Consider the following 22,603-nt stretch of genomic DNA (forward strand, 5'->3'; position numbering starts at 1 on the left):
TTTTGATTTTTTAAATTTTTTTATTTTTTTATTTTTTTATTTTTTTATATAAAAAATGAATCTACTGTTGGCGTGCGAGAGAGATCTATAGATAGAATTTATAAATATACAATAAATAAATTAGGTAAATATAGTTTGATGTTTCTCTTTCAAAGTGTGATACAATGTATATTCTATAAAATTTTTGATTTATAACAAGTAATTGAGCCAGCTGCTTTTAAAAATTCCTGTCTCAAGTAGAGAGGGGTTGGCATATACCAAGTCAGGTAACCAATGTGAATTGTGTAATTTAAAGATATTGGCAAGCACACCATCTTTGTCATATTGACCATCAATAAAAATGTCACGAATAATGTAATCAAGCAACTCATGACTCTCTTCATTAATTGCACTAAGGTAGGACTTAATCACTTGGCTCCTTTCAGGATCAGCTAAAATGAAATTTGTCTCATTAGCAAGATAATTTTGAAACTTGACTGTATCAATGTGGCCAGCAGGTAATGTGCTATTGCTTTCCTGTAATGCAATTTCGGGTAAGGGACGCATTGCTTCGTAGTTTCCCAACTCTATACTAGTAGGAAACTGCCTAGGTCGGATGCCCTTGATGATAAATTTCTTCTTCGGTGTTTCGTTCCCTTGTTGTGGAAGGTTAATCACTTTCGCTTCAGCGTAGGGGAATGCTTTTGTCACATTTTTGATAAATTCAACAGCAGGCAACAAAGGATGTAAGTGAGGGTTGCGCCTACTCAAATCCGTCTTCCAAACCTCTTGAAACTGGGTCTCGTATGCTTTCCATATGGAAATTTGTGTAACTTCAACTTGATCCGAGGTTGTAGGCTCATAACAACAATGCAACCAAGTAGTCGCTCGAATTGGCTCTGCAAAGTGGACTAGGATCCTGTAAAGATCACTGGTCAACTCTGGAGCAGTGATGGGAGCACCAGAGTAATGTGTTCTCTTTGTTAAGTTGAAAAGTGGAACTTGCTTTGGCTCTGCTGGCTCAATCAATGGCAAATTCGATACTATTAGAAGAGGAAGCTGCTTCACTAAAATTTCATAGTTGGTTTTTGTAGATGAAAGTTGCAACAATTTCTTCAATCTATATCTTTGCGAATCAATAACCGAATATTGCTGTTGTTGTTGTTGCTGCTGTTGTTGATGTTCATATGGTCCGTATTGTGCGCCGTCTTCTTCATAAATAGCTTCCGAGTAGAGATACATCTTCAAAAATTGTAAAATAACATGGCTGAGCTCATTATCAGCCACTAATAACTTTTCCACGATATGTTCGAGGTGCTGACTTGTCAAAGAATTCACGCAGTTGTTTGTAATCCTCGTTTCCTCGTCGTCCTGTCCCGCTCCACCTCTATAATCATCATAACCAAAGTCATCGTGATCTTCTTCATTGCTATCATCATCAGTGAGCTTTGCGTTTTTGTCTCTGGTAATGAGTAGATGGGAAAGGCATTTCAATACATTGATAAACAAGTTTTTATCCTTTGTTTCCATCAACACACGCAAAAGTGAATGAAAAAGTGGATCGTTTCGTGTATTGTTTATATAGTAACAAGTCAATGGCTCCAACAAGTCCACGATATAGTTCAAAGCCTCTGCAAATTGGTTCTCAAAAGGAGCGAGCTCATTGAACTGTGCACCAGGTTTAAAGAACCAATCGGAAAGAATTTTCAAGATATCCACCAATTGCTTCTTTAAGTTACCAACTTGGGACAACCATTGCTGATTGGCCAAATCCTGTGCCGAATTTCTTAAAATCAAAAGTGCATCCAAAGAATGCGTCATTAAACGCTGTGTAACCAACTTGTCGTTTTTCTCAAGTATAAGTTGATATGGTTTGTACAAGTGCTTCAACAATTCATGGGCAATATAAGTATCCTTTTCGAAATTCAAATATGGGTTGATAGAATTGCGGGCCAAGGTGGTGAGAGCCCAATCAACTTCGCTATCGATACCGGATTTATGAGCCATTACTATCCTTTGCGGCTCACTCACTCCTCCATGATTACTACCTATCATTGTGGAAGAGGTGGTATAGTTGTTGTTAATCAGATTCAAATTTCCGTAGACTGGGAACCCTGGGCTCGAAGCCAGAATTTGGCTGTATTGACCGAAAGCGTTGGAAGAAGTGTCTCTCCCTTGTGGCTTGAGAGGCACAACAGTCCTCGAGTTCGTGGTAATTGGTACAAGCGAAGGCATTTCAAAAGGTTAAAGACTAAACTATATGCTTGTTTGCAGCCTAGAATTATTGTTTGATCTATCAACTCACTTGGCCAAAACAACGTGATTGAAGCGTGTCTGAGAGTGTCAAACTATATGTCTGTATGTGTGTGTGTATGTGTGTATTATTGTGTTTATGTGTGAAATTGAGGTTTTTCGGTTTATTTTGCGCGCGATGAAAAAGAGAAAAAGGGTCGTGTAGAAATGGACATTCAAGGAAACCAGTTCCAATGCTACTGTTGCAACAGTTTTACTAGCTGATACAACAATCCCAAAGAGTGGACCCACCTCCATTTTGCGTACATATACATATGTATGTATCCAAAAGGTTGGCAATGGGGTCTCGGTAATATTTGCTCAACGTAAACAAAGTCACGGAACTTTGCATTGTAGATTTAACATTTTCAATCTAAAGCTTTTGATCAAAAAAAAAAAAAAAAATTCGGTGAGCGGTGTATAGACTGTCGATAATGACTATTATTTCCCTCAAACAATATTATTAACACATGAAAAAGAGAGTTGCTCAGTCGCAATAAAACAACCTAGCTAATAATTGTTTGCGATTAACTTGCGACAATGCTGACTCGTACTCATCTTTGATTTCGGGATTTTGGAAAGCCAGTTACTCAGAATAGTGCCGTTGTGTGCGGCACAATTCTTATCTGTAGCTTCGATTCCGTCCTGCTACTAAAAGAGAACAATAAAAAAAATAAAGATTCGTGCCGTGGTAGTGTATGAGAGAAACTAGAAAGGTGGGGCGGAGGGGGGGGCGGGGAAAAAGAAGAAAGCATTATATTTCTTTCCCATGCAACGTCTATAACGTTAAATCTGAAACTCCTCCGCTCCTCCTACTCCCTCCTCCTTTTTTTTGTCTTCCCTTAACGTTTGGTCTACAACAACTATACATATAGCATGAGAGTAACCAATCTTGTATCATCCTTAGCTATCGCATCAAGCGCACTATCCATTTTCAATGGTCTATTTTCGAATGAAGGTGGCCAAATTGTTCTTTCAAACGAGGAAGATGCAAGGGTTGACAAGAACAAAGCCAGTGCAGGGGACATTAAGTTGGAGGAATTGTTTGAGAATATAGGCTTTGAAACGCCGGCATTGTTAACCAGAGCTTGGGCTGAGATGCAAGCAGAGCTTTCACCAGAAAAGATTGCTTCGATGATGAAGGATTTTAATAAAAGAAAGCACTCAAAACAGCCAATTCGGAAAGTGGGACAAGAGACACAAGAGGAAAAAGCAATAGCAAAGGAGAAGGAAGAATCAATGAAACCTGAAAAACACTTTTCCCAGCAAAGCCAAAATGATTTTGAGGTTTTGTCAAACAAAAAGTTCGAGGACTACTCTATGAGAGTCAAGTCGAATAACCCAGAGGTTTTGGGACTTGATAGTGTGAAGCAATATACAGGCTACATTGACGTACAGAGTATTGACCACCATTATTTCTTTTGGTTTTTTGAAAGTAGAAACGATCCCGAGAATGACCCTGTAGTTTTGTGGCTCAATGGTGGTCCAGGATGCAGTAGTGCGACTGGATTGTTTTTCGAGTTGGGTCCTGCATCCATCAACTCTACCTTGGAGCCAGTGCACAATCCATATTCATGGAATTCGAATGCTTCTGTCATATTCTTGGACCAACCAGTTGGTGTTGGCTACTCGTATGCTGGGGGCGAAGACGAGGTCAAAAACACTGATACTGCTGCCAAGAATGTTTTTGTTTTCCTTGAATTGTTTTTCCAAAAGTTTCCTCAATTTAGCAAAAACAAGTTCCACATTGCTGGTGAATCGTATGCTGGTCATTATATCCCGAAGTTTGCTAGTGAAATATTGAGCAATGCTGATAGGTCATTCGAATTAAGTTCAGTGTTGATCGGGAATGGTATCACAGATGCATTAATTCAAGCAGGCTCGTACAAGCCAATGGCATGTGGTGAAGGTGGCTACAAACCTGTTTTGGAAGAAAGTCAATGTGAGCAGATGGAACGCGATTATCCCAAGTGTGCAAGTTTGGCCAAGTTGTGCTATGAATTCCAAACTGCATTCACCTGTGTTCCTGCAGAATTCTATTGTGAGAATAAGCTATTCCAACCTTATGCAGAAACGGGATTAAATCCCTATGACATTAGAAAATCTTGTGCCGAAGAGGGCGGAAACTGTTATGTTGAGATGAACTATATTGATGATTACTTGAATCTTGAGTATGTCAAACGGGCCGTAGGTGCTTCCAATATCGATATCTTTACTTCATGCGATGACACAGTGTTTAGAAATTTCCTTTTCGATGGAGATGAGTACAAACCTTTTCAACAATATGTTGCTGAACTTTTGGAGAAGAATATTCCAGTGTTGATCTATGCGGGTGATAAGGACTACATTTGTAATTGGTTGGGTAACTACATGTGGGTTAACAAGTTGGACTACGAGGACGGAGAAATATTTGCAAGTTTGCCATTGCAACCATGGATTCCTCAGAAAGTGAGAAAGAGTGATGCAGAAGCAGAAGCAGAAGCAGAAGCAGACCAAAAGGGCTCTATATATAGTAGTACTGAATCTTCAGTTCCTGCTGGCCAAGTGAAGAATTACAAACACTTTACGTACTTGAGAATCTATGATGCCGGCCATATGGTTCCGTATGATCAACCAAAGAATTCGTTGGCAATGTTGAATGCATGGATACAAGGTGATTACGCTTTGGGATACTCTGCCAATTGAGAGAGCCCACCAGGTAGTGTGAGTCATTAATGAATCACTTGAATGGTGTTTGTACAAACATATATATCTATATACATATATACATGTATATGTATCTATACAAGAACTTATATATCACTTAGATGTCTTTCATCATTTTTTTTGGGAAAAATAAGAAAAGAGAATAATTTAAAAGGGTACTCGCTATGTCTTGCACGGTCGTTGTACTGACTTGGTGCCTTTATATAAATTTGTTTGTTTATATTGAAAATTGCTTCGATGTAAAGGATACAGAATAGCAATATTTTTTACAATCCTTGAGAGTTTGGTTCTTTTCTTTTTCGCTCTCTTCAACAAGCTATAAACGAAAGGTATGTAAGTCTGTATGCACGTGATCTCGTTACTGCATTGCGATGTTAGAAGTCTGGTTGTATCCAGAAATGGAAGTCCAACTTCTGTTTTTGGAATAGCCAGTCGTGCACCTGTGCTTTAGACCAAATGGGATTTTAGAAGGAAAAAAAAAACTTTTATTATACTAGTTCAATATTTTTACTGTATACGGCAATTTAGTGGCCCATACTGGGGAAAAAAGAAAATTTGGAATTTGTTTTGAGATATGTGTTAGCTCGATTTGGAAACTTGTGCAGCAGTTGTAATTCACTATAAGATACTTTTGAATATTTGTGGAACTGTTCTTATGAAGTGTTTCGTATTTCATATTGCTTCAACAATAAGTGTGTTTAGAAACTTTATCCTCTTTTTTTTTCTCTCTCTCTCTTTTTGTAGGACTTGCAGCTCTTCACCAGATGGATCAAATAATTGTTTGCAAAGAAACAAAAGTAAGTTGTACATCATCAACTACTGTGTAAGTTGAGGAGAAGATGATTTCATGATGATATGCTAGTAATGTTTAACTGTCTAGCTATTTCATCTTTTTCTCTTTCTCTTCTATTTTTTCATTTAAAAGAACAATTTGCCAAAAAAACCTTTATCTAGAAAAAGCTCGATGGGCAACAACGATTTTGAACTTTCTAGGGATATGTAATCACCCATTTCTCGAGTTAAAAATATACTAGGAGAAACTCACTACAAGAGTAAATCTATCTTTGTAATACCAAGCCAGCACTTGGAAAAAAACAAGTAGTAATAATACTGGAAATGAAAATAAAAGTAAGAAGAAAGAAAGAAAAAAAGAAAAAAAATAAAGACACTAACCATCTGATTTCACATGTATTGATTTAAGCAAAGTGAGAGGTGCCAGTTTTGTAACTTAAAACCGTTTAGATTAACTAGCAAGTCGAGGTTTTTGTGTAATCTTTGTTCTTTTATGTTTTTTTTGGCGTTCTTATTTTTTTGAGGGCACTGTTTTTGTGATGTTACACACATTCATACCATCAACAGTATTACATAGCATTTAATCGCCATCACTAAACCTGAGAAAGGAAATAAGCCTCATGTTTCCATCCATTCCCAATATTTATAGTATAGTATTTTTAAACTAAATACAAGGTTGATGCAATTCTAATATAAATGCTCTACTTAATTTTATTTGTTTAGTTTCATTATTTTTTTTACTCTTTTCTGCATTTGGAGATCCAGTATCACAAACAAGTACACTTTAAGTAAGCATGTCAAGTAATTCCGATGAATCTTGTTACTTACCTACTTGTATATATACTACATTGATCCTCCTCCAACTTATCAATGTTGACATTTCTCATTTCCTTTCTTTCTTTCTCTCTTTCTTTCTTTCCCTTTCTCGTAATCCCCCCTGCTTCCTAGTTTATAATCCTTCTTCAGTCGAATCTATCCTGCTCCTCCCCGCCAACTGTTTACTTTCGTTAATCTAATAACCTTTTATCCTTCACCATATCCAAAATGCAATTCAAATCTTTAGCCACCGTCTCAGCATTGTCCGCTCTTGCTTCAGCAAACTTCCAGAATGTCACCACCATCACCACTGACGTTACCGTTACTGCTTTCACCACATACTGTCCATTAGCAACAACCCTCACATTAACCGTTTGTGATGATAATAACTCAAACTGCCATGCTAGTGAGGTAACTGTTAGTGAGCCACAAACCATCACCATCACTGAAAATTGTATCATTCCATCTTCAATCGTAACTGAAGATTTCACAATCACCAGCACAGTGACTTGCGACAACTGCTCACCACTTTCCCAGACTGCTGCTTCGGTACAGGAACAAGAACAAGAACAAGAACAAGAAACAACTATTGCTTCAGTTGCACCAGCAGCACCAATTGCTTCGCAATCAGAAATTACCTCGGCTTACTACAATGTCACTTCATATGAAGGTTTAGGAGCCAAGAACATGGCTGGTGTTGCTGCAGGTTTTGTTGCCGTTGCTGCTGCAATGTTGTAATAGCGCCTCGTGTGACTTTGTTAGTTTTTGCTCTTGTTCTTCATTTTGATCTTGTTTCAAATTTTATCTTGACTTGAAAATATCAAAAACACAAAAAAAAAAAAAATAGAAAACAAAATTTCAACTTGATTTGACTAGATGTCATTCCTTGATTTTAATTCATTACGACATTTTTCGGTTAACAGCTTTTGACTATTCTTGAGGAGCCACCCACTGTTTTTGCTTAACATATACCTATCAAAATACTTTCTGTAACAATATTTTCTGTGCTTCCTGCTGTTTCTTGTTGCAATCAGACTTTCGACATTCTTGACCGTGATAAGTTATAGCATATACATGTTTAAAAACTTTATTTGCATATCCCTAAAGTAACATATATAGATTACTATCCCATGTCATTATTTAATATTTTAAGAACATTATTATTTGCCTGGTGAGATTTATTTGAGCAACAAAGAAAAAACCAATTCTTTAGGTAATGTGGTTTCTCTGTAGGAAATAAAAACAGTTACTTTTTGTTAACTACTTATTTTTAGTTGGTTTTTTTTTTTAGTGGGTTTCAATTTTGTAACCACTCATTCTAAAAACCACTGTACTCCACTCTCCATTCTCCTTACAATTTTGAAAAGTTCATGGCATACAAATGATAAAAGTCTATACGAACTTTTTTTTTAAAATAGAAAAAAAAAAAGGAATAAAAAAATACATGATATCTTTAACAACTGGAGTAGGGTTTACATATATATGGCTAATTTTATTTATATCAAACCAAGCTGCATTTGTCCTTGAATGATCTCGAAATCGTTTTTTTTTTCAGTTATAGAATAAATAAAAAGACATATCATGCATCTAGAGCAGGTTCATACTCAAAATCAAGATTATCAATATCGAGAGCAAGAACATGAGCAAGAACATGGGCAAGAACATGAGAAAGAACATGAGCAAGAACATGAGCATAAGCGAGGACAAGAAAGTCAGTGTTTTGTCGCAAACTCAAATAGTAAAGAACCTGAAAAGGGATCCCTTTTGAATTTGCCGAAAACTTCACGATTTTTTGACAATTCGTCATTGCCAAGTATAGACAAGTTAGATTTAAATTTCCACAACCGTGGTAAACCACTACTGATAAATGGGCAAAAGTCTGGGTTTACATACAACCCTCACAATAATGCCCAATTCTATGATCCACATTTGTCTCCGGTAAATGTGGACAACTTGCAAACAAAATTCACCATTACTGAAACACCAAACACACTTTGGAATGAAATTCCTTTCTTTCAGCTAAATGAAGACCTGGCGAAAGACCCCGTGGCCCTTATAGATAACTCTGAAGATGTCGGGAAACAATTTGGAGCTATCAAAGTCAAACTACCGTATATGAACCAGAAATTGATTCAATCCACCTGTTGTATCGACTTTGATGCTTTTAAGTTCAAAACTCAAACATTAGAAATAATACCAACAGAGGATGAATTTTACACGAGGTTGAGATTCTTGAAACAGCTATCTGACATTCACGAGAAGAACGCTAAAGCTAATGGAAATGCTCTGAGTTGTAAACATATTTCCAAATCAGAACAGAAGATAAAACGCGAGAATATGGATATAAACTCCGATTTCGATGTGGCGAATGTATTGGAAACTAGTAAAAAACCAATTGACTTGTACAAATTATTCAAGTTGGTAACAATAAATGGAGGTTTTACTGAAACCAACACAGACGATCATTTCTGGACTAAAACTTGTCAAACTTTGGGACTTGGAAAGGACCCCTCTGATAAGGGAATCAAAAACATGAATTGGCTTCGATTGGTTTACCAAAAACTATTATTACCGTTGGAGAATCGCTTGAACGAATATTGTCAACAAGGACACGGCTTGGAAAATCATGTAAATGAAACCACAATAAAGACTGAAATAAAGAATGAAATTGCTATAAAGAATGAAATTTCAATCAAGGTAGATAGTGGTGCAGAAACTTTAAGTAACGGAAAGCGTAATATAGAACTGATTTTACCTCTGGGAAACAAGAGGTTAAAGATTGAATCTGAATGCGTACAGAGTGACATTCCACCATTGATTACCAACTCTGCTAAGCTGTTTAGTCGTCGTTTAGGAGCGAAAGTAGCCAAAGGCTTCTTAACAAGTTCAGCAAATGATATTGTGTTAAGACCTCCAAATACATTTACGGTTGAAAATACAGAAAAGCCGTTCAAAAGGAGTAAACGTAATGCAAACGGCATTGACAAAAAAGTGTACACTACAATCAAACCTCAAACAGAATTGGCATTCTGTTTGGATTACATAGAAAACGCTGATGACTATAATAACGGTAATGATCATTCAACATTAGAAGCAAGAGACTCTGCCAATTCAAATTATACACTTCGGCAATTTATGGAGAAAGATTTGGCATTTCAAGATTATTTGGTTCAAAATCTGACATTTTTCCACAAAACAGAGAAAGATAAACACACCATATCAGACAAGGACTTTGAAATACTTTATTGGAATTATACTCAAGAGAAAAAGCAATCAATGGTTGCAACTAGTGTAACACCGCAACCGCTTCTGCCATTGAAGCCACCACTGCCATCACACTTAGCTCGACAACCCGCAACAGAGGATTGGTTAAAACGTATAAAGGAGGTAGAGGCTGGGATCGATCTCTCGACTCGTGTACATGGTTCTGGGTTCTGCAAACCAAGCGAGGATTTGCTCGCCAAAAAGCGTTTATTTGCAAAAAATTCACACGCTGCAGAACAACTAACACAAGCAGCGGCATTGACCCTACCTTCGAACGAGGAGTATCTACAGGCAGCACTGTTCCCGTGGAATTTGCACAACTTTTCTTCCTTGTCTAACCTGATTCTCGGTATCTTATCAGAAGAAGATTTTTTGGGACCAAGACTTCAAGAGCCTAGAATCAATATTGATATGACATTTTCTATTCGGAATTGGACCTGCGAGGATCAATTTACTCAATTAATCAGTTACCATCATTTTGGAGCTCCCAAGAAATGGATTTTTATTCCCGAGTCTGAATTTGAAAAGTTTGAAATGTTATTAGAAAAGGTTACACGCGAATACCGCTCTTTACCCTCCTCTTCTAATATATTTCCTTCTTCTTCGATTAATTGCTATGAGCCAGTTACCGCTCAAAAACTAGCAAGCATTTTATCCAAAGATGAGAATGATGTTATGAGTTTAGCTGCCTTTGCCATAAAACACACGCATTTAACCTACTCCAATTTGAAAAGATTACCATTAAAGAATAATAAATTACATGCATTTATGAACCAACCAGCATTTCAACGTAATCAAGATATTACAATTACCTTAGATTTACTTGATAGCCACAATATCAAATATACAACTTCAATACAACATCAAGGTGAGTATATAGTAAAATATCCAAAGACATATTCATTCAGTCAATCCTATGGATTTAACTGTACAGAAGACGTTAACTTTGCATCAAGTATTTGGCTAAATTATGCACTTGAAGGTGAAAAATGGGTTACACAACAAGGCATATTGCCCAATTTCCTGGTATTTAAGCTCCTTGCATCGGTTGCAACATCGTATGATAGCGGGGAATTTATTTCTTTTAATGACCAAGTGTTTGCCAAGATCGCAAAGCTCTATGAAACAGTACTGCTGCGAGAACTACAACTTCGAGATCAAGTGCGAGCCCTAAAGATTAAAGAGTGTGGCATCTCTTTTGATGACAAAGAGCTACATGATATTGTAGCTGACGACAATCTTGAGTTTGCTTTTCCCACTCGAATACTCGTGTCAGATAAGAAATCAAATAAGGAATCAATTCTGATGTCTATGGATACTTTTCTCAAACATCATGCAGGGGATCAAGATTTGTTTAAAGACTTGCACATTGAAATGCAAACGTATTATTCAGATGACAAAATTCGATCCTTTTCAAAGATTTTTGGCGAGTATTCTGTTGATTTTCAGAGTTGGCTTGCAAACTTTGAGAATATAATGAGTGGTGAACTGGTGAAAGAACAAAGAGAAGAGAGGGAAAAGGAGCAGAAGCGAGATAGCGTAAGTGAACAAAAGAGTGATGGAAAGGAATCAGAGCTTTCTTTAAAGCATTACAAACAATTTCTAATGGAAGGGGAAAAGATCTACTCATGTATATCTTCAACTTCCTTGAGTACCAGTGAGAGTTTTGACAAGGAAAAATTCCAGCGTTTCAAATCGCATCTTCTTTCTCTCAAATCATTTATAGCTTCTGCGACGCAATTTGTGGAGGATTGTCAAAACATTCTATCCTTGAAGCATCAGCAGCGCATTAGAAATGTTCAAGATCTGTCATCTGGTGAGCGTTTGGTTTCGTTGCATGATCTTTTGAAATTAGTAGAAGAGATACCAAAATTAATATTTACGTGTCCCGAAATCGATCAATTACTCGAACTCCAAAACGAAATGGAAAACTTTGACAAAGCTTGTCAAAATCTTATATCCAAAAAAAATAAGTCCTTGCAAGAAATTGAGGATTTGATAAACCTTGGGGAAAGTTTTGGTTTGATAATTCCTTCATTAGAGTTTTTGATTAGAATCAGAGATAGAATAAAGTGGATCCAGATCTACAATTTAATTGAGAAGGGTGTTGATCCATATGCCGATAAGAAAGAAGTGTTCACAATTGATGATTTAAAACTTTTCCACAAAGAAGGTTTAAGCATTCTTGCGACTCAAGATTTGCAACGTATCAAAGGTATTGAGAAAATATACAATGAAAGTGTCATATTTGAAGATCAAGTTGGCAGATTCTTACACTACAATTTTGTACATGATCTTGATTTTGAAAAGTTAAATGCAATCATCGACGACTTTACGAACAAAAAGTTGTTCATATCCTTGAATAACTACAATAATTTGTCAAAGATCCATGCCAATATGAAACTTATACAACAATATAAGGAAAAAATATTCCAACAGCAACTGCAATTGCAGTACAAATACAGATACCCTGAGCTAAAGCAATTGTACAACTCTATAATGGAATGTGGACTTAAATTCGATGTTATAAAAATCGAACAGATTTTACCATTGGCGGAGAAATGGGTCGAGAAAGCGTCACGCTTATTTGATAAGGTTAAGCTTTATACCACAATGAGGAGAAAAGTCAATTTGGACAATGTGAATCAAAAACTTACGATGAATGGGAAGTTAGTTGAAAACTTGCTCCGTGTATTGCAGAAAGCAGAGTTCAATTTATCTCCTGATGACGTTTACGAAAAATCGTCATCATATTTACAATCCATTAACTCCGAGGAAAATTCAAATTATTATTGTCTTTGTCGAGAGTACGAGAATGGTACAATGGTGGAATGTGAGTCTTGTAACGAGTGGTATCATGTACCCTGTGTCAAGACAATTAGCGATACCAATGCGGAACATTACGAATGTCCGATTTGTCTCTTTTTTAAATCATTACAGCTGGGCACGCAACAAGAGCAGGGTGTAATTTTTTTGAATCAACTCAGTGAGGAGGATCTTTATTCTGTGTATGAAGAGGTACGCAATTTACCGTGTCAGCCTGTGAATGAGGTGGACATATTGGCAGATTTGATCAATTTAGTGACAAAATTCAGACAAGAATTTCAACATAGATTAACATGGATTAAGCAAGAAGAAATGGATTTGGTGGCAAAATTGGACGTTCTTCGATATGAAGTACGCAAATTATCTGGATGTGGAGTGCACTTTAAAGATTTTTCTCAAGAGCTAATTGGAATGCTGAAACAAACCATGGGGCTTATAGAGCTGCAGAAACAACAAAAAGAGCAAAATACACTGGGTGTTGAACATCCACCACCAATTGCTGCTTTGGTTCCAGAAATAGCATTTAATACTCTGGCAAGCATGTTGGCTGATGTGACTCCTAGTAAAAATGATTTCCATCAAAATTCTGTGGCTCCAATTTTGTCAAGCACTCAACTGGATGGTGCAACTTCGCAGAATTTGAGAGTGCTTAATGAAGATGAAAACAAACCTCAGTTAATAGTCAACAAAAGGGATACTTTGGAAATTGATACCAAGAAAAAGAGCAGTGATAACAACAGAAACAGCGACTGTTTGTCCCAAGAGTTATCATTTGATGATGGTGGTAGTGGTGTTGGTAGTGGTGTTGGTAGTGGTGTTGGTAGTGGTGTTGGTAGTGGTGTTGGTAGTGGTGTTGGTAGTGGTGTTGGTAGTGGTGTTGGTAGTGGTGTTGGTAGTGGTGGTGTTGGGAATGGAAAAAAATTACTTTCGAATAAAGTTCATGATGATGGATGTTCTAACTCATTGGGAACTGAATTTGAATATAAAGATGATACTGCTGTGGTTTTTTCAGCGAATGGCGAACCCCTAGATAACCACAACCGAAATCAAATTCAAAATCAAAATCATCCAATGGAAGCTAAAATTCAACAACTTGTGCATGACGTATACTCAGACAATAACCTTGAGCCTTCTTCCAATGATATAACAAAAAATTTAAACAACTAAACGCATTCTTTAGAATTTCCTTTGAAGAGCATTAAAATGATATTCTGCGTACAGGCAATGCCAACATCACGGCTAATGTGGAAAAAAACACTATTCTGTACTTCACGCCAATCGCATTAATTACATTAAACATTATAACGGATTTGTTTAAGATTGTGACTTTATAATTGTTAAAGAATAAGAATAATGCCATGGGACTCCTATTTAAATAAAAGTAACTTAAAGTAACTAAGATGTAATTAAAAAATATTCTAGTACATATTTGCTCAAATGTTCTAAAGTCTAATATGTCACGTGTGTCCTAAAATAATCTTAAAATTTGAAGCACATCAAATCTCGCGTACCCGCCTCATTTTTTCTATGCTCTCCGCGTTTGTTTTCGAATACATGAAATATGCTTTTAAACAAACTTTTTACTCTAGATACTCTTGTTATACAAGTCATTTTCTCCCAGTTCTTTTCATCACCCTACAAGTCTAGATCATTTCCTTTTCCTTTGTTTTCTTTCCTTTTTTTTTGGATTTTTTTTTTTGTTTTTCTTTCACATTCGACATTTTTTTTAACAAATGTCTACATTGTGTACAACAGAGACCCCCGTTACTTTGGAGACCGGTCTTGATGTTCTTGTCGATATTAGTTGGCGAAAAGTTGCCGGGGACGCTGGCTACATAATCATGGCCCGGTTAATAACCATCATTGAGGAGATTCAAGCATTACTTGATATCAAACAGCTCTTTAATCTGGATGAGATGGCTATAGTTGAATCATATATTAAAGATCGACCAACCACGAGATTTTCTAAACAAGACGTGAAGATTTTCATAGAAAAACTGATTCACTTGGATTCATTCGCTGAGCTTTTGCGAGATAGATTTGGAATGACGAGTCGCGAACTACGATATCGGATTCATGAACGCAATAAAATCAAAGCAGAGGAACGACCGGGAGTTCTGTTACATTCAAAGCCTGAGGTCAAAATAGAGTCCGATAATTGGAAAAAAAGAGCCTCTAATACTTCTTCTGCATTTGCTTCTAGTTTTAATTCTGGTTCTGGTTCTTCTTTTGGGATTTCGTTTGCTTCAAAATACAAAGATTTAGATGAGCGTTTAAATCTTAGGAGATCAGATACAGAATTTAAAAAAAATGATGGGTTTTCACTGACTGGTATTAGGAGCAACGCCAATAACGAGGCTTTGCTAACTCTAAATGGTGATGACGATGATGATGATGATGAGCTAAACAAACTTGCTCGGAATTGTAATGAGTACCGTGAAACTTGCAAATCATTAAAGTTAAAGGTAGCAGAGATGGGTTCAACTGTGGAAAGACTCGAAAGAACTATTTTCGAACAAGAAGTGTTGATCTTGAAATTAAAAAAGAGAGAACGGTTTCCATTATGGTTTGAGATTTACTCATTCTTTACACTGTTGTGTTTTCAAGTCATGTCCCAATTTTCCAAATTGTTTAAGCTACCCGCAGATTGTATTGACTACGTTGGCACGCATATACAAAAAAAGTATCAGAATTACAAGTTGATGAAAATGTTTGAATTGCTACAAAAAATGAATCTCAAGATTCAAGTAAATTGGCTGCTTGTATTGGGTGTCTTAATTATAGTGCTACTTTTCGCATCACTCCAACATTCAAACCAAGATAACTTGGCATATATCTATGAAACAAACGATCAAAGAACGCAAAAGGTTCCTGGACTCACAGAAATATGGCGACGCATCCCAGTCGTTGAACAATGGCTTTATAGCTCAATAGAATGGTAAAGACAAAGTTATATACTACGAAGCTCTATTTCTTTTAGTAGTCATTTTATTTTTAAATCAAATAAAACATTAAAAAAAACAAAAACTAAACAGAAACCAATAATGCATTAAAACCCATAATAATAATAAAATAGAAAACGAACCTTTATATTTTTTTCTCCTTTGAAAAACTGTATTAAATCAAGTATCTACAAACAAAAAAAAAAAAGAAAAAGATTCAATCAATTCCCAAAAAGAAGAATGTAATAGAAAAGAAATTAAACCAAAGCAGTAAAAACTCAAGCTTATGAGAATTTAGTTCATTTGCTTGACCAAAGCATTGATGAATTCCTCTCTGTTACCGGTGTCACCACCTTGGATAAAGTGTTGGAATTTTCTTGATCTGAAACCACCAGTTGGGTTAGACAATTTGAATGGCCACAAGAAGTTGTTGACTTGCTTGAAGTTTGGACCAACAGTGTAAATTTCGTGGATCAAGTCTTCAATGGACAAGATGTCGTATTTACCCAAGTTGGCTTCAATGATGGCATTGTCAGACAAAGCAATTCTTTGCTTGTTGATCTTACCGTAACCTCTCTTGTAAACCAATTGTCTGATGGTGGACAATGATGGGTAACCGTAAGCAATGTATGGTTCAGCCAATTTGATCAATTCTTCAGTGGCCTTGGTCAATCTGACAAAGACACCGGAGTTGATTTGAGTCAATCTCAACAATTGCATAACCTTTCTTGGCTTTGGTGGAATCTTCATGATACCCTTGATTCTAACAACGAAAACCAATTTTGGTTGAGCGTCAACGTAGTAAGAGCCGGAAGCCTTAGCATCTCTCTTAGCCTTGATGACTGATCTCTCAGCATCGGTGTATTCCTTTTGGTACTTGGCAGCTCTGTCGTAGATAACCTTTCTCTTTTCTTTGTTAGACTAAAAAAAAACAACAATGGAGTTAGTAAATCAAACTATTTCATATACAAAATATTGCCAAATCCAATAATCCACAACACTTCATATCCTATAAATATCGATTTCTTGGTCAGTCCCGAAAGATGGTTAACTGAAAGACAACATAGCCGAAGCTAGCCATTTGCATTGGTTTGTTTTCATCATGTAAAAAAATAAATACTCATCGGATATGCTTCAATTCGCATATGGGGTAGTGTAATGATGTGGTTTTCATTGGACAAATAAAAGTGTGATATTTACATACGAGTTTTCTGGTCTTCTTAAGAGCAGCTCTTTCAGCAGCAGTCTTTTGCTGAGCCTTCTCCTTCTTTTGTTGGGTCTCTGGTTTGATAGCCTTAGCGATTGAACTTAACAAGCTAAACAGAAAAAAAGATATGTTAGTATGCAAGGAAAAGAAAAAAAAAGACAAAATTTTCTTCTCCAGCGACCAAATAACACCTGGTCTTCCTCCAGAAAGATTGTTTTTTGAATGTATGCGCATTGTTGTATCATTTAAAAAGACCCGGAAAGGTAGATACTTGAATCTAGAACTGAACGGCCAAGTTCATTCTAATTCACAATTTGCATAATGAAAAACATTCATCAAAAATAATCAACTCAGAGGAAAACAGATGTATCAGGCATTGGCTAAAAAAATAACGAAGATATATTCTAGGGGCTGCAAGATAATCTGAATTTCCCATGGTTGTTGGTACATGATGTGTTATACATGCAAAGCGCATTTCGGTTTGTAAAACACAAACGACTGAAATAGCTTAGCTAGTATAGTCATCAGCACCGTCCATGTTCAAAAATCCAATCAATTCCAAATCATATCATGACAAATTAAATTAAAATTAAATGATAATGATAATGGAATCAGGAATGGATATTTAAAGAAAAAAGTCAAAGGTAAAGGTAGAAGATAAAAGCAAGTACAGTCTGAAACTGATCTTACCAAATCCCTATCTTATTTGGTATCATCGTCAATAGCCAATCTCTTTACTGATGATCGATACTGAAAAAGAGCGCTAGACAAGTTCTTAGTTTGTTGCAAACATACGAAGCCATTGTGAATTGATGTTGATGGATGGAATCTAGAAAAGTAGAATAGAAGGTTCTCTTTCAAGATATAAATTTTTCATTCGATTTTTTATGTTTTTTTCTGCGCTCGAAGAATATGGTCAAGAAATTAGATGCAGGCGAGATGCAAAGTGTGGTAGACGAGAGTCACGATGAAATACAATTTCAAAAAACTTAGGGCTTTAGCCCTATAGGTTGCGCAGATAGTGCTGGACCATTCTAATGTCCTCGGAATGGCCTCAGAATGGCATCGGAGTGCCATCATTAATTCATTCTCGTTTTCTATCACACCCCTATACACCTGAGCAAATGGCCATACATTACTTTTCCCTCCATCACCACAGATTTAACTTCAACTACAAATCTCACTTCCATCTTGGTATATTATGCAGCAGACAAAAGTTGTAAAGTCTAGTGTAATTTTTGCCTTTGATCAACTAATGACACTTGTATATCTGTAGAACACTCTTATTTTGTTTCGTTCATTATGTCATTGATATATTGTGCTTGTTTCTGCCACCATAAAGAATCTTGGTCGAATCTTTCTTTGCAACTATAAAATTGCCCTTTTGTTACTTGCTGGCTTTTGGATGTGCAATCAATATCGTATTCCTTTCTGGCTAGCACTCGATTGCTACCATGTCTTGTTATCTAATCGCATTGTGAAGTTCGGGATAAGTTTTGCAGACATCTAAATTAATGTTCCTGGTTCGAATCTACTTCGCTCAAAATGCAACTGGAGGCATCTTAGTTATTTTTAGATATATAGAATGGAAGTAACAGTACAAGAGGATACTTTATAACAAGATATGTATTAAGTTAAGCAATCAAAGATATGGCCACATCTTGTACACTACGTTGTGAAGCTTCAAATTTTATTTTCTTTTTTTGCTATATTAGACTTGATCGAAACCCGAGCTGAAGTCAAATTTGTCTATAAGAGCTATTCAATAGTATTGTGTGTTACTGCTGTCGTTGTTGCTATTGCTATTGCTATTGCTGTTGCTGTTGTTGTTGTTGTTGTTGTTGTTGTTGTTGTTGTTGTTGTTGTTGTTGTTGTTGTTGTTGTTGTTGTTGTTGTTGTTGTTTTTTCCGCTCTCTTTTAACTCTCTGTGTGTTTCCATGACGCCTTTTTTTTGGTTCGATTGATCAAACTAAAGCTGGAAGCGAGCAGCCGTTTTATTTTAGTGAGTTTGGTGTTTATAGATAAAATTATAATTAGGTTTGAGTTGCAATCTGTTATTAAGGTATTGAAAAACCAAAAAAAAAAAATTGTTTAGAGAGCTTTAGAGAGGCTATTGTGAGAGAGAGCGTTTTTGAATCAAACCCATCATATTTAATCTTTAATCCGTATACTCTATTGCCCGATTTCCTTACGTCTGATTGTGATTTTTTTATTCTCTTTTTGGGATAAGGAAGAACGGATACCTAAAGTGGAGAGACCTCTACATCGTTCGTTTTATTATAATAGCTCTTGATGTATTTATAACATTATCTCAAGAGAAGGGGGGGGGGGGAAAAAAGAAAACACAGAATACAATAAGGATAGTAGTAATAGTAGTAGTAGTAGTAGTAATAGTAATAGTAATAGTAATAGTAATAGTAATAATAGTAATAGTAGTTCGTCGTCGTAATAGTAATAGAAGTAATAATACTAGTGCTAGCACCAGCACTAGTACGAGCTTGCAATTTAATCAAACACCAGGCTCGTTGATGCAGCTGAAATCCAATTCGCTTATATCAATTGGTATTTTCTTTACTTTCCCATCTTCTTTCTCATTTTGTTCACCAAATGTGTTTTCTCCCGAGTACAACACATAAAGAAAGCCATCATCATCCTTGTGTTCCTCGTAAATTGTGCTGATCAAGGCAGCTGTGGGAGGCAAGATATCATTCACAAAAATAAAGATGGCCTTTTCACTAGGCAACTTGATTCTCTTGCGTATAACATATACAAATTGTCCAACTGTCAAATCCACTGGCACTAAATACTTTCTCTTATCGATCTCTGGTATATCTGAGTTTTCAACTTTCTCGCAAATTACGGGGACTCTATCCTTGAACCTTTGGGCAATTCTTGCTGCCTCTGCTTGTCTCTTTTCTGTAGTGCAATTGTTAGTATTTTGCTGGCAAAGAAAACGTCGTAACTGGCCCAAATGTTTTTTAAGTGTCCATTAATACGTACCAAAAGGATGTTCGTCTTTAAACTGTGACCTCATGGTTAAAATGTTTGTTTATTTGTTAATTTGTTTATTTGTTTGTTTGATTGTTTGTTTGATTGTTTGTTTGTTTGTTTGTTTGTTTATTTATTTGTTTGATTGCTTTTCTTTGGCGTGTATGGTATCAATTGGTTGGAGGCGTAAAGTAAAGTTGATAGTTTAGTAGCTGCTACTGTTGTTTTAGTATAGTGTAGTGTAGTGTGTTTGATTGTTTAGTGCTAGATTTAATTTTGTTTGTGGTGGCAATAGGGTGTGTAATAGATATATTATTGTGGAAAGAGGGGATGTTGATGATTGTGATTATGTGTGATTTCAATTGTGAGATAAGGGGGAGAGAGTGGAGTCACTGAGTTTGGAGCGTGTCTATATATTTTATCGTATTTGTTTTTTTTTTTTGTCTTTTCTTTACACAGCAAATACTGATTGTGATGGGGAATTTTTTTTTTATTTCCTTTTTATTTTTTAGAGTATTGGAGAAAAATAAAATAAAAAAAAAAAAAAAGAAGGACAAGTCGGACATACATAAACGCATATACACGTGCAGAGAGAAAGAGAGAGAAGAAACAGGCACAATTACAGAATTAATTAAAAAGTTAATATGATTAATACAATTATTGAGTCTGTCTTTACTTTCCATATAAAATCAATAATATGTTGTTGTTTAGGGTTGGCCGTTACATTGTAAGGGTATTGTTGACTTATTATCGGGTCCCAAGTATGAAGAGTTGATGGGGATGCTAGTTTGTAATTTCTTATAACTTCTCACTTATCATGTCACGGTCTTATCTTATCTTATGGTAATGATGCACGACCTTTTATTTCCGTACACAATACAATTATCAATCCGTACCAATACAAATGTTTTGGTTTTTTTTTTTTGTTTTGTTTTTGTTGTGGAATTTCTGCTTATAGATAAAAGTATGGATACCAAAAACAGTTGAAGAAAACGCGTTTCGTATATAAGTCTAGTGTAGTAGTGTTATTCTATTTGATCTATTTGCTGGCCAATGTATGAAGAATAGAATGCTAAAAAAAAATTGAAAAGTGCATTAAGGTAAAATGGAAAGAAAAATACCTTGCAAGTGTTTGCTATGGGATTAATCATGTATAATACTTCCGGCACTCCCTTGTACTAACATTTCATGCAGCAATGTCGTGACATTGTTTCTGGTTAGGTTTTGTGATTAAATTGGTAGATAGTTCAGAAGATACCATATATCCAATTTTGGTTGCAAAAAAACAAAAAAACGAAACAGCCACACCTATTGAAAAGAAGAAGAAGAAGAAGAAAATGATGAAGAAGAGGATGGAAGATAAATTAATGGGAAAACAAGAGAAACGATTAACACAGTCAATAACCGTTCTATATTTTTTCTTAATGGTCATTACTCCCTAACCAGCATTAATTTCATTTTCTTGTTTGAATCCTGTCGACATGGTAACTACTTTAGAGCTCGAGACTCACAACAAGTTGAATCGTTTAAATATTTACTTTGAAGATAAGAGATGTCGTGGCAAAAGTTCTGGTAGGAACTCGTTAAACCACCCACTAGTTCGAGAACACAACCACAAACTTTGTCAATTACAACCAGCCGAAGTCTTTGAAAAAGGCTTGGGAAATAAAAGGTTACTGCTATTATCTGAACATAAATCTTTAAAGAAAAAAATAAATGCCACTAACAACAGCAATGATTGTTATGATGTTAATGTTGATGTTGATGTTGATGTTGATGCTGATGTTGATGCTGATGTTGATGCTGATGTTGATGTTGATGTTGATGTTGATGTTGATGTTGATGTTGATGTTGATGTTGATGTTGATGTTGATGCTGATGTTGATGATGTTGAAAATCATGATGATATCCATTTTGCTCAAATGGCAAACAGAAAATCTAGAAAATTCTTTACCAAAAGACCATTTTTTCCAACATTACTACCTTCTTCTTCTTCCTCTCCCTTGTATTCATCATCATCATCGTTCCATGACGTATCCACTATTAATATAAAAGGTTGCAAAATAGCAAATGACATGAATTCCCAACGTATGAAAAGATCGAGCTTTAATAAAGAAAATATTTATAATGTGGAAAATACTGAAATCGTTAGTGAAAAAGATCAACAGATTACGACGTGTAGAAAAAGCAAAATCTATAAACATAGTTATCACCATAGTTACAACGATATCTTTAAGAAAGGCTGTGGGAATAACCAATTTCACCTACCTAAACCGTATTCACAACCTAGCCAGTATTTGGACTCTGGTTCAAGCACGAGAACAGGGCAAAGAAGCGATTATTTGTTGAATAGTGAAATATTCTCATCAAAGAGGTCATCAAGTTTGGTAACTCCATGTTCAAACGTTGAAAGAGAACAAAAAAAGGGGGGAATGGGAAAGGGAATAAAAAGAAAAAGAAAAAGAAAAAGTGGAGGTAGAATGGGAGACTCCTTGTATACTACTACCACAACATTGCTTAAAAGACAACGTGGTGAACAACATGACCTAATGTTTGCTTTCCCGGCTAAAATAATTGATGATTCAAGCTCAAGACCAAAGCCGTTAAAAAGATTCAAATCAAAGTCGCTGTGCGACTTGGTGTTCCCCAATTTAAACTTTAAAATTTGATGGCTTTGCAAAACGAAAAACGAATTAGAAATGAAAAAGATTAAAAAAAAAAAAAAAAAAAAAAAAAAAAAACAAAGAATGGAAAAGATGCAATAATAAAAGATTTTAAGCAAAGAAAGAAG

General features: G+C 35.8%; 8 protein-coding genes across 8 annotated transcripts; 5 read left to right on the forward strand and 3 right to left on the reverse strand. All coding sequences in view use genetic code 12, as the record gives it.

Annotated features, from left to right (window-relative positions):
- Positions 1-189: 189 nt before the first annotated feature.
- Positions 190-2,214, reverse strand: RSC9 (Chromatin structure-remodeling complex protein rsc9; the record flags this gene model as incomplete). The annotated part of the gene is made up of 1 exon (XM_001526838.2): positions 190-2,214. One exon carries the CDS (start codon positions 2,212-2,214, stop codon positions 190-192), a length of 2,025 nt encoding a protein of 674 aa, XP_001526888.2.
- Positions 2,215-3,147: 933 nt separating this feature from the next.
- PVL30_001690 (uncharacterized protein) lies at positions 3,148-4,956 on the forward strand (the record flags this gene model as incomplete). Its single annotated transcript, XM_001526839.1, has 1 exon — positions 3,148-4,956. One exon carries the CDS (start codon positions 3,148-3,150, stop codon positions 4,954-4,956), a length of 1,809 nt encoding a protein of 602 aa, XP_001526889.1.
- A 1,857-nt stretch (positions 4,957-6,813) lies between these two features.
- Positions 6,814-7,323, forward strand: PVL30_001691 (uncharacterized protein; the record flags this gene model as incomplete). Its single annotated transcript, XM_001526840.1, has 1 exon — positions 6,814-7,323. One exon carries the CDS (start codon positions 6,814-6,816, stop codon positions 7,321-7,323), a length of 510 nt encoding a protein of 169 aa, XP_001526890.1.
- Positions 7,324-8,166: 843 nt separating this feature from the next.
- Positions 8,167-13,842, forward strand: ECM5 (PLU-1-like protein; the record flags this gene model as incomplete). The annotated part of the gene is made up of 1 exon (XM_001526841.2): positions 8,167-13,842. One exon carries the CDS (start codon positions 8,167-8,169, stop codon positions 13,840-13,842), a length of 5,676 nt encoding a protein of 1,891 aa, XP_001526891.2.
- A 566-nt stretch (positions 13,843-14,408) lies between these two features.
- Positions 14,409-15,617, forward strand: PVL30_001693 (uncharacterized protein; the record flags this gene model as incomplete). The annotated part of the gene is made up of 1 exon (XM_001526842.2): positions 14,409-15,617. One exon carries the CDS (start codon positions 14,409-14,411, stop codon positions 15,615-15,617), a length of 1,209 nt encoding a protein of 402 aa, XP_001526892.2.
- Positions 15,618-15,911: 294 nt separating this feature from the next.
- RPL7 (60S ribosomal protein L7) lies at positions 15,912-17,627 on the reverse strand (the record flags this gene model as incomplete). The annotated part of the gene is made up of 3 exons (XM_001526843.2): positions 15,912-16,538; positions 16,822-16,933; positions 17,620-17,627. The coding sequence occupies 3 exons, from the start codon at positions 17,625-17,627 to the stop codon at positions 15,912-15,914; spliced, it is 747 nt and encodes a 248-aa protein (XP_001526893.2).
- A 1,706-nt stretch (positions 17,628-19,333) lies between these two features.
- ATG8 (ubiquitin-like protein atg8) lies at positions 19,334-19,858 on the reverse strand (the record flags this gene model as incomplete). The annotated part of the gene is made up of 2 exons (XM_001526844.1): positions 19,334-19,740; positions 19,825-19,858. The coding sequence occupies 2 exons, from the start codon at positions 19,856-19,858 to the stop codon at positions 19,334-19,336; spliced, it is 441 nt and encodes a 146-aa protein (XP_001526894.1).
- Positions 19,859-21,293: 1,435 nt separating this feature from the next.
- Positions 21,294-22,481, forward strand: PVL30_001696 (uncharacterized protein; the record flags this gene model as incomplete). The annotated part of the gene is made up of 1 exon (XM_001526845.2): positions 21,294-22,481. One exon carries the CDS (start codon positions 21,294-21,296, stop codon positions 22,479-22,481), a length of 1,188 nt encoding a protein of 395 aa, XP_001526895.2.
- Positions 22,482-22,603: the final 122 nt, after the last annotated feature.

The sequence above is a fragment of the Lodderomyces elongisporus genome, chromosome 2 (assembly GCF_030384665.1).
Source record: "Lodderomyces elongisporus chromosome 2, complete sequence".
NCBI classification, from domain to species: Eukaryota; Fungi; Ascomycota; class Pichiomycetes; order Serinales; family Debaryomycetaceae; genus Lodderomyces; species Lodderomyces elongisporus.